Source organism: Drosophila arizonae, chromosome X (assembly GCF_054131065.1).
Source record: "Drosophila arizonae isolate 15081-1271.41 chromosome X, UAZ_ARI_1.0, whole genome shotgun sequence".
Taxonomy (NCBI): domain Eukaryota; kingdom Metazoa; phylum Arthropoda; class Insecta; order Diptera; family Drosophilidae; genus Drosophila; species Drosophila arizonae.
The window spans coordinates 32,003,472-32,015,376 of NC_142927.1; the positions used below are offsets into that span (position 1 = coordinate 32,003,472).

At 35.5% G+C, this 11,905-nt stretch overlaps 1 protein-coding gene and 1 long non-coding RNA gene across 2 annotated transcripts in view; one reads left to right on the forward strand and one right to left on the reverse strand.

The window, feature by feature from the left end:
- The first annotated feature begins 1,307 nt into the window (after positions 1-1,307).
- On the forward strand, positions 1,308-4,938 carry LOC149268176 (uncharacterized). The gene is made up of 2 exons (XR_016270903.1): positions 1,308-3,285; positions 3,370-4,938. It is a non-coding gene; the product is annotated as an uncharacterized LOC149268176 (long non-coding RNA).
- A 616-nt stretch (positions 4,939-5,554) lies between these two features.
- stx (ubiquitin-like domain-containing protein stuxnet) overlaps positions 5,555-11,905 on the reverse strand; it is a 66,399-nt gene continuing 60,048 nt past the window's right edge. Inside the window, exon 4 of the mRNA XM_089476087.1 lies at positions 5,555-7,440. Coding sequence (XP_089332213.1) covers positions 6,799-7,440 — 642 coding nt within the window. The 3' untranslated portion in view covers positions 5,555-6,798. The remainder of the gene's footprint in view (positions 7,441-11,905) is intronic.

The following is an 11,905-nucleotide window of genomic DNA, read 5'->3' on the forward strand; positions in this document are numbered from 1 at the left end:
ACGTGCAGCAGCTACAACAGAAACATTCGTTTAATCACATCAGCTGTTAGTTTCGTTTAGTTTTGGTAGATGGCGCAGCAGCAGTGAATCTATTTGAGTTTTGCCAGCGCCACCAGCAGGAGTGGGGTGGCCTAGTGTGTTAGATGCATGACGCTCGATCAAAAAGTCGCGGTTCGAATCCCGATCGGTGCAACACTGATGTTCATTTTTTTTAATTGTTTCAAAATATTTGTATATTTTCATAAATACTTTTTCTATTTAATTTATATTTTTAAATACACCGAAATTGAAATTTTAACTATACTTTATGTGCGTTTTTAATAGTTTGGTTATTCTAGCAGATTCTTAGAATCACATCAGCAGTTAGTTTCGTTTAGTTTTGGTAGATGGCGCTGCAGCAGTGAATCTATTTGAGTTTTGCCAGCGCCACTAGCAGGAGTGAGGTGGCCTAGTGTGTTAGCAGCATGACGCTCGATCGAGGAGTCGCGGTTCGAATCCCGATCGATGCAACTGATGTTAATTTTTTTTAATTGTTTCAAAACATTTTTATATTTTATTAAATGAGTTTGGTATTTTATTTATATTTTTAAATACATCGAAATTGAAATTTCAGCCATACTAAATGAGCATTTTTATTTGTTGGGTTCAGGGTAGTATCTAGTCGAGCACTCTCGACTAGAGTTTTCTTACTTGTTTAAAATAATTTTTAGCTTATTCTGGCTTATATTTTTGAGCAATTTGGCCTATTTTGCCGATCAAAATCTGGGACCACACAGTGTGGCACCGAGGCCAAAACGAAAATTGTATGAGTGTGTAAGTGCGCTTGTATATGACTTAAAGGGACTATATTGTATTGAAAGAGAAAGAGTCGGATATATATGAGTTCGGAGCTATATGAGTTACTTCGCCGAGTATATGAGTTGCTTCACTGCCAACAAAGCAAACAAATTAAGGAAAACACGAAGGGCAATGTAATTGTGTGTGTGGAGACCTAGCGGCTGACCAACGCCAAATTTACCAATACAATTTCGTAGCGGAAACATATTGCTTATGCGTATGAACGCTTTCATACCCTTCCCACAAATAACGAGCATACGAAAGTCAATGTAATTTTGTTATACAATATATGTATGTACATACATATGTATGTATGTCGTATCAGTGCGATATTAGACTGTTGTTGAAATTGCAATTTGATATCTTGATATCGTGTTAATCGATTGATTTAGTATTGTAGTGCAATTAAAGGATGCACTGTCACTTAGAGAGAGACAACAATAGCTGAACGTGGTCCCGTGTGTCGCTTGGTGAGAGCGAGACGGCTAGTTATGTCGTTCGCAGCAGGGTCGCTGTGCTTTCGATAAACAAGAATATGCGACCATGATTAGAAGTTTCGAGACTAGAGAAGAAAACACACTTGGTCAAAGACTATTGAACGAGAAATAGCATTAAAAAGAGTTTAGCGACACACCGGTAATTCGTTGGTACGCGCAGCTAAGATGGAAAACATGAACGAGAAACGCAACGCCCCGACAGCCCCGACATGTATATGTTTAATTAATATTGAAATTTAGAATCATAATTTTATTTAAGTTTTCAGGATAAGTAGATACATAAGATAGTCATGAAAACGCTAACATTTTGCATGAGCATGTCGAACCCCTTTTAAGAGCTTGATATACCCTCTAAATGGAAAGGGCATAGAAAGAGACAGAGTAAGAAAATATTAGCGCACAGTTAGGCTTCATATTAAGATGCGTCCTTTACGCTTGAACGCTCGAAGCGCACTAATCTTGGGGTGAGATATTTTTACTGCTCGAGCCTTAAGCGACGGAGCCGAGCAAATAAGAAGTGTTGACACGAAGATATAAGTTAAGACTTTCTACAATCTAAGGAGGCTGGAGAATTCAGTCAGACATTCAAGGGGAGAACCTAACCAGTTGAACAGATTTAGTTCAGTTTATATTCGGACCAGACACAGTTCAGACCTATTGTTCCAAATTATATCAAATATATTATTTCATCGAACACCAAGTTGTTATATATTCACAAGAACCCAACACAGCGTCCCCAATCACTAGTACTCTAGTGTGGGTGCGCTTAACTGGCGCCCGAGCAGGGACCCATGTTCTTCACAAAAGGAAAATGGTGACGTGTCAATAACAAAATATAACAATAACTTATAAAAAAGCAAGTACAAATAAATTGTTTCAAATCTAAAAGCTGGATTGGACAATTGTTGGCAAAATTAAGTGGTACTTCTGTGATTTGCAAAGTAATGGGCGAAACACCATGCCATAACATTAAAATACAATAAATAACATAATTTCTAGCAAGAGCTAGACAATTTTATAACATAAAAGAAATCGTAGCAAAATCCTTGTAGAGACGATCCTTAAAACGAAATACAAGAAATTTGCAGGCTAAATGGTGGTACAGATTGATTCTCGTATCGAGGTTCAAATCCTTGCCGTAAGACAAATATGATAAAAAAAAATAAACGTCACAATTTCCACCTGTGTTGAATGATGGGTTTCCGTATAAATTAAAAGGAGTTAAGTTTAAAGCACTGACAATATAACAAAATTAAAAGGCGGCCTGTCTCAACAAACAAGGCATAAATATGCAAATATACAAACATGAATTATTTAAATAAATAAATGCAAATGCAATAAATGCAAGAGAGAAACCAGAAAATGAGACCATATAAAGATAACATACTTAGAAATTGATAATTCAAATAATTTTACAACAGACAAAACAATAACACACGTAATAATACAATTGGTAATTCGATGAAATAATATATTAAAGAAATATATTCACAAAATATAAATATTCACATCAACAATTTTAAAAAATGTGTTTAAAAAAATGTGTTAAAAAAATTGTGTTTACAAGACTGTTAGAGCATTACTAACGTTTTATCTCCACAGCAATAAATTCCGCGAGACGATTAATATCATTTTCTTATCTCAATTGGAAACGGAAAATAGCAGTAACTTGGAAACAATGAAAAAACTGATTTAATGTAGAAAAATTAAATCGAAAAATTAAATTGATAACATAGTAGGCCTTGCATCGAGTCGAATAGTAAGTAAGTTTTCCGACATTAAAATTATTTAGTTCACTTGTGCACCGAGCTCAAGCCGTAAGTAAAAATTTTTTTGAAAAATTTACGAAAAAATAAAAAAAACCGAAAAAGAAATCTTACTAAAAAAGGTAATAATAATAATAATAATAAAAATTATATAAATAAATAGAATAAAATATACCAGGTAACGGGTGAGTAAGTCATAAAAAAATGCTCTTGTTTAAAATAACATTTACAGTGAGATTAATTTGCTAATAAATAATTTAAATTCGTAGGCAGTATGGAAAATATAAATGAAACATTGCAAGGGTTAAGCGCGGCAATAACGGTGTTAGCCGATCAATTTTCGAGTCTTAAGGAAGATTCGGAGCAATTGAATAGGAAAGTGGATCGTTTGGAAAAGGATACTAATCAGTCTCTCATAGAGGAACAAACCTCACTGGCCCGTCCACGTTCGGAGCTTGAATGAAATGAAATTTCGTCATTGCCGGACTGTGTTAAAGTGTTGCCCACATTTGAGGGAAACCCTTCACAATATGCCTCGTGGGTAAACAGGATCGAGTCCGTACTTGAAGATTATTCTATTATCAAGGAAAGACCTCTATATCGCTAAATAATTTTACATATACGAGGAAAAGTGATTGGAATTGCCGATGTTTCACTGTAATCGTACGGTGTACAAAATGATGATTGGCCTGAAATTAAGCGAGTTTGGCGATTGCATTATGCTGATAAAAGGGATGTTCGAACCTTGGAATACGAATTGAATCAAATGATTCAAGGCAACAACCACTTGGAAACCTACTATAAGCAAGTTAATAGTCAGTTTTCTTTAATTTTACAGGCCTTAAAGGCAAGCGAACAATGAGTCGTAGTATTGTCCGCATTAATAGAATCATATAGAGATAGAGCTTTAGATGTTTTCATAAGGGGACTAAACGGTGACCTACCGAGGATGTTAACAGTTAGCAAACCTAAAAATTTACCGGAAGCTTATGCCATTTGTGTGAATTTACAGAATATTTCATTAAGTAATGGTGTACAAGGGACATATATGTCTCGTGGAATTAATGATTATCAACAAAACAAAAACTGGAAAAATTCTTCATAAATCAGATTTAAGAAAATAGAAAAAAAGAAGGAAAATGCACATTTAATTATATTGTAATAATCCTCTTTTAATTTCCTTGACTTCCTAGCACCCATAGCACATTTAATTATATTGCAATAATCTTCTTTTAGCTTCCTTAACTTCGTTAGCACCCATAGCATCCACAGCATTTTACACGTGGTAATCCCTCCTAGTTTCCATCATTCATGGTAATAGGGATTTCCGAGATGCCAGACGGAATGAAATAAATGCGCTTACAATGTTGGATGTATTGTCATAACCACAAATGAATACTAAATGTATGGAACTATGAATGCTTTGAATTAACTTGAAGGTGGATATCATTGGCCCTCTTTATGCTAATTTATGGACTCTGGATAATAAATTTATATTGGATAATTATCATTATATTGGACAATTTATATTGGATGGATATCGTATTGGATAAATATCATTATATTGGGCAATTTATATTGGATAATTATTATTATATTGGACAATTTATATTGGATGAATATCGTTATAATGGACATATGCACCCTGATCTGCGGGACGCAGATATTTAGATGAGGAAGAGTTAAGACTTTCGACAATCTAAGGAGGCTGAAGAATCCAGTCAGACATTCAAGGGGAGAACCTAACCAGTTGAACAGATTTAGTTCAGTTTATATTCGGACCAGACACAGTTCAGACCTATTGTTCCAAATTATATCAAATATATTATTTCATCGAACACCAAGTTGTTATATATTCACAAGAACCCAACACAGCGTCCCCAATCACTAGTACTCTAGTGTGGGTGCGCTTAACTTATATGCATGCAAAAACTCGAGTGCCTCGACGCCGAAATGCTTTGGTTAACTGATGTATTGCTTTTTACGTGTTATTTATTCTCATTCTTTTTACTGAAGGCAGTGAGATATGAGATATTGAGTCCATGCGATCTCCCACACTGTCAGCACATTCTATGCCCATGACTCACTCACTCATGCAGCTCTCTAGTAGATAATATATTATGTTATCAACCTACATGAAAGCCTATTTGTATTATGTAAAAATTCGACGATTTATATATATATATATATATATGTATATACTACATATATAAATCGTCGAATTTTTACATAATACAAATAGGCTTTCATGTAGGTTGATAACATAATATATTATCTACTAGAGAGCTGCATATATATATATATATATATATATATATATATAAATCTGATACATACATATCCTTAAAACACGCTATAATTTCGTCGAATTTATGTTTATATATATATATATATTTAAGCTATAAATGAAAAATACAAATGAGTGAAAAGAAAATTTAAATAAAAGTCAAATGGTGAACTAAACCATTAACTAATCATTTATTGTAATAAAATAAGCATAGTGTCAATTATATTCATTTGATAAAATTAATTAGATATAATAAAATTTCACGGGAACAAAAAACAACAGTTTTTTCGACATTGCCGAAACTAAAATAACCTTGCAGCGATCATTTGAATTGATTGAGTAGCTTTTGCTACATTTTGTTAGAGCTCTTGTTATTATAGTTAATAATCAATATACATATATTGGATAGAAAGAAATTAAAGCAAATATTCTATTTAGACATCAGTTCATCTGCTGCAATACGCAATTAGAACAAAAGAAAAAGTTATTTACGTTTGAAATCTTAGAATTAATTTAATAGTGCGAAGATTTGGAAAGATCTTCAAAAATATTTTTATAGTAATAATAATAATAAAAAAAATGTTGATGTTGATGTTTATAATTATAGTGATAGTAATGATAATGATAACGTTGCGTAACAACACAAATAAAAAGGTGACTTTCTATTAAGGCAAATAAAGTTTACAGCGCTCTGTTAATAGTGCTGTTGAAATATAGCGCAAGCGCTGTCATAAAGTTAACATGATATAAAGCTGCAATAGGATTACTTTGTATGTGTGTGTCTAAAATTAAATTCTACATTTATCTAAGTTTATACAAACGTTGCCGCCGTTTTGGCTTTTACCTCAGAAGCGATAAATATGCTTTCCATTTTCATTTAATTTTTTTTTTTTTCTTTTAGTTTTGCCTTTCACATTTTAGACTTCATTTTACATTCAAAATTTGCACTAAACTTAGTTTACAATACTAAAAATAAAATATAATAAACACTATCTCAGCGGGAGAGTGGTTAGAGGATGGGGCGGAGATGTTGTATTAAGTTTTGCGGTTCAGCCGGCTGATAAATAATTAATTATGTTAATAATTTTGTTAATTACGATATTGTTAATAAAAATGTTAAGTATCTTAAAATTATTTTAACAGCCCAACGACTTCCTCTCCTTTGGATGAACATGTGTATTGGATCGGGATCGATTTATAGTAAGTAGCAGTTCATAATGTATTTTAGTTGGGAAGGCGTACAGGTGGCACCGCCGCATTTCAAACCATTTTTTTGTATACACAAATAAAAAAAAAAAAAAAACAAAAAACAAAAAGCTTACATACTAATTATATAAAGTTTCTTATTTCTTGTTATTGTTTTTGCAACTTTAAACTAATAAATGCTATAAGGGGTGCATTGCAGTTGTACTTATGCTGCCGTATCTACCTCCTCTACTATATGATTGGGTGAGACCTCGCTGGGCGATGCAGTGGTTGCAGCCGCAGCAGCTTTTGTTGTGTTGTTGCTATTGCTGCTGTGCTTGGTCTTGACTGCCGGCAGCGGCGTCGTCACCAGCGCGCTAACAGCGCTATATTGCGGCGTTGCCTCCACAGTTGCCGTTAGAATTCCTGCATTGGCATCGTACGGCGTGCTCTTGAGCTTGCGCGCTTCACGCTTCTGTTTGCGCTGCTGCATAACTAGACGTAGTTGGTCTAGCTTAGACTTGGTCTTTAGATTGGCCAGGTCAGCGATGCACTTTTGGCACATGTGATCCCGTTGGCCATCGTTCAGCCTAACGCCGCCACCGTGATTACGGCACATGCATCCATTCGAGCTGTCCATCGCTGGGGTATTACTAGCGCTGTCGGTGCTGGATATATCCGCATCGGTACAGCAGCCGTGTGTATATGACTTGAGACTGCTAGCGATTGCAGTAGAAATACCTTCCTTAGCCAAATAGTGGCCATTAGATTCGCCATAAGCACAGTTGCCAGCACTCAAAACTGCTGCTGCTTGTTGCTGTTGGGCGCGAGAGTTACATTTGGCGCAATTGTGATGTTTGGTCGAGTACTGAAACGGAAAGAAAAAAATTAAATACTCAATTGATTTGCACCACAAATACAAGATTCAGAGTAATTTCAGGTTGCAATTGTTTTACCTGCTTGCTTAATATACAATAGAGAAGAAAAGTATTTTGACAACTTATTGTATGCTGAGAGAGGGTAATGGTACCCATTATATTTTTAAGAGAGAGCAAATTTTAAAAGCTTTAAGAGACCTAAATATTGCATTGTTAACATAAGTCGTTATTTTTCTATAATTATTTGCATGATAGATTTTCAATAATTTTGACATTAATGTTTATTAAATAAAGTGAGAGAAAAACCTCTCAACTTACTTAACTGATAGTAACAATAATATTAATAACAAGTAAGAAGACTCTAGTCGAGACTGCTCGACTAGGAGATACCCTGAACCCTCGAATCTGATATTTTAATCACTGTGCACTTCTTTTCGGCACACATACATACACACGCACGTATTACAACGCGCTCTGCTAACTGCGCAGTAAGCAGCGACTGCGCTCGGACTGCGCTGCAGTGTCTGCAATATTATAAGAATTTATTTGTTGAATAATTTGATTTCTAGACGTACAATCTTAATGAAACTTAGAGCGTAAGCATATGGTGAAAATGTATGTACATTCCAAAGCATAAGTCTCTAGTACTTGAAATACGCCTTTTACAAAGGTGAGGGTGAGGGGGTGGATATAAAAGTGGGGGTTATTTACAACAAAAATATAAACTATATAAAACACATATAAGTCTGCATTTAAAATTTGCAAGCTCTAGCTCTAAAGGTGTAGGAGATATAATTAAATAACTAGCTTTCGATAAGGGTTTTGATTAATAATAAAATATCGGAAGTAGTTATCGATATATAGAGAAAAACTCTATATGCGCGTGATATACACGGACCTAGGAAAAAAATTTCAAGTCTCTAGCTCTTATATCTTCTGAGATCGACGCATTCATACATACGGACGGACGGACGGACGGACGGACAGACAGACGGACAGGGCCAAATGGACTTAGCTCGTCGCCCTGATCAAGAATATATATACTTTGTGGGGTCTGCCACGCCTCCTTCCACCTGTTACATACTTTTAACAAAACCATTATACCTTGATTTCCCATTTTCAATGGGTTCATCGGTAGTAGTTATCGATTTTTAAAGCAAAAATCAATATCCGTGTGGTATACACATAAAAAATTGAGGTCTCTAATTCTAGCTCTTTTTATCTTCTGAAATCGACGTGCTCAAACATACTGATAGCCGGACAGAAGGGACGGACAGGTAGACAGATAGACGGACAGGGCTAAATCGACCCTTTAGCAAATACATGCATATCACCATATTTTTAATGTAGATTATACAGAGCTTGCAAATGAGAGTTGAGCGTTTTTTCGTTTATTCTCTTCCTCGCATCATAACCAAAAAAATTGTGCAGACACGTCTCACTCTGAGCGTCACTCTCTGTTTTCTTTAGCATCTGTTTCGCTCAGACGCAATGCGATGACTCATTCGTGTGACGCTCTCACATGAGTGTCGCGTAAAACTAACACGATTTTCCCTCACACAAAGCCTCTCAACAAAAAACACTTTGACTAAAAAACTCGGCAGAAAATGTTTTTGCCTTCGTGTGCATGTAAATACACGCATACATACATACAACAAGTAAAAACGCTCCAGTCGGGACTGCTCGACTAGGAGATACCCTGAACCCTCTAAGCTGATACTCTAATCATTCCGCACTTCTTTTATGCACACATACATACATACACATGCATCCACACGCACGCATAAGCCTGCGCTCTGCTAACTGCGCAGTAAGCAGCGACTGCGCTTGGGCTGCGCTGCAGTGTGGGCAATATTATGAGAATTTATTTGTCGAATAATTTCTTTTGTAGACATACGATCTTTATGAAACTTTTAGAGTGTAATCATATGGTATATATGTGTGTACATTCCAAAGCACAAGTCTCTAGTATTTGAAATGCGTTTTTTACAAATTGGGGGAGAAGGGGGCGTGGTATCCAAAATCTGTAAATTACAAAATCTGTGTATCGATGAACTTTATATACAACGCAAATTTAAAGATTCCAGGTCTAAAACTGTTCAAATTAGGCTAAAAAAACTAAATCAATTTTTCGATTATTCTCGATAAAAAAGTTATCGGACGATTTATCGAAAAAATAAAGCAAACTCGTACTGCGTATGGTACTCACGAGTATGCATGCCAAATTTCAGCTCTCTAGCTCTTATAACTTCTGAGATCGACGCACTCATACGGACGGACGGACGGACGGACGGACGGACGGACAGACGGACAGGGCTATATCGACTCAGCTCGTCACGCTGATCAAGAATATATATACTTTGTGGGGTCTGCCACGCCTCCTTCTGCCCGTTACATACTTTTTCACAAAACCATTATGTCCTGATTTCCCATTTTCAATGGGTTCAGGGTATAAAAAGAACGCAGCAATCGCGCATGATTACCCATACAAACGCAACTTACCGTTTGCTTCATTTAACTCAAGCAAACGATCAGTGTTTGACTTGAGGAAACGAAAACAGAAACAACTGTCTCCCTCAGAGCGCGAGAGAGCTAAGCCAGACGCGACAAAAACAGTTTCTGTCTGAGTTTTTTTGACTGTGTCAGTGAAAGACACTTTTTTGCAGACAACGAAAAAGTGTTAACAGTTATTTGCGAGCTATGAGATTCAGTGTTGCCAGATTAGCTATTTAATAGCATTTTTAGCTATTTTTGAACCCTAAATGCTATGACAATTTTGAAAATGCTATTAGCTATAAATTTAGCTATTTTACAAACGAATATTTTGAATTTGATTTTAGTATGTAAAGCAAAAAAAAAAACATTTTTCGATTAAGTCCCAAATTGTACGTAATGATCTGCGCGATACTACCACCACGACTTTATCGTACTTATAACATCAGTTGTGAATTTACACCATCGCTAATTCTTCTTGGCGCGCTTCTTGGCATTAATTGTATGTGATGGATAAAAAATATAAGCAGAAATTTCGTGATTCCTGGAAAACAATCACCGAATTTAAGAATTGGATTAAGGAGGATGAGTCGGACAACAGGCGGGCGTATTGTATATGTATACTGCAAATGCAGTGTTTTTGCCAAATTGCACGATATTAAAATGCATGCCGCGACAAAAAAACATAAAACTGCGATTGGCGCCTTTGGCCAAAAAATTTAAACATTTTCCATGATTTCATTTAAACATGATTCCAGTTAATCAAAAATATAATTCTGATGATGATTTGGATTTGGACCAAATTGTAACATTATTAAATAACATTTAAAAATAAAATTTTAAGTAAATGCATAATGTATAAAGGTTTCAGCTACTTTGTAAGCTATTTTAAAATTTGTTTAGCTATTTTCAGCTATTTTTATACCCTGAACCCATTTTCAATGAGAAATCAGGGTATAATGGTTTTGTTGAAATGTATGTAACAGGCAGAAGGAGGCGTGGCAGACCCCACAAAGTATATATATTCTTGATCAGGGTGACGAGCTGAGTTGATTTGGCCCTGTCCGTCTGTCCGTATGTATGAACGCGTCGATTTCAGAAGATATAAGAGCTAGAGACTTCAAATTTTTTTTAAATGTCCGTAATTACAGCGCGCATATCAAGTTTATCATTAAAATTCGATAACTCATCCCGATCTTTTTTATCGATAAAAAACCTTATCGAAAACTAGTTATAAAATTATATCTTCTACACCTTTATTGCTAGAGTCTCCAAGTTTTAATGTATGCTTATATGCAATTTATACAATTTCGGTTTTTGTTAAAATTTACCCCCCACCCTTAAATTCACCCCCTCACCCTCACTTCTGTAAAAAGCGTATTTCAAATACTAGAGACTTGTGCTTTGGAAATTACATGCATATCCATGTTATAATCATAATCTGAAAGTTTCATGAAGATCGTACGTCCATAAAAGTTATTAAACAATTAAGTTCTTATAGTAAGCGCACACTGCAGCCCATGCGTGTTTATGCGTGGGTGTGTGTATGTGTTTGTGTATGTGTGTGTGTATGTGTATGTGTGTGTGTATGCGTTTGTGTATGTATGCGTGTGTGTGTGTATGCGTTTGTGTATGTATGCGTGTTTGTGTGTATGTGTGTCTGTATGCGTGTGTGTGTATGTATGCATGTGTGTGCGTACGTGCCTGTGTGTGTGTGTGTTTCTTGTGTAAGTAGAAAGACGCAAAAAATGATTGAAATAGCTACTGCTCCAAGGGTTCAGGGGATCTCGTAGTCGAGCAGTCTCGACTAGAGCTTTCTTACTTGTTTAGAGACGATTTTACTATTTTTATGTCTCAAAACCTGGCAACACTGATGAAATTATATGCTTCGATTTTTGTCAAAATTTACTCCCCACCCCTAATTCACCACCTCACCCACACATTTGTAAAGGCGTATTTCAA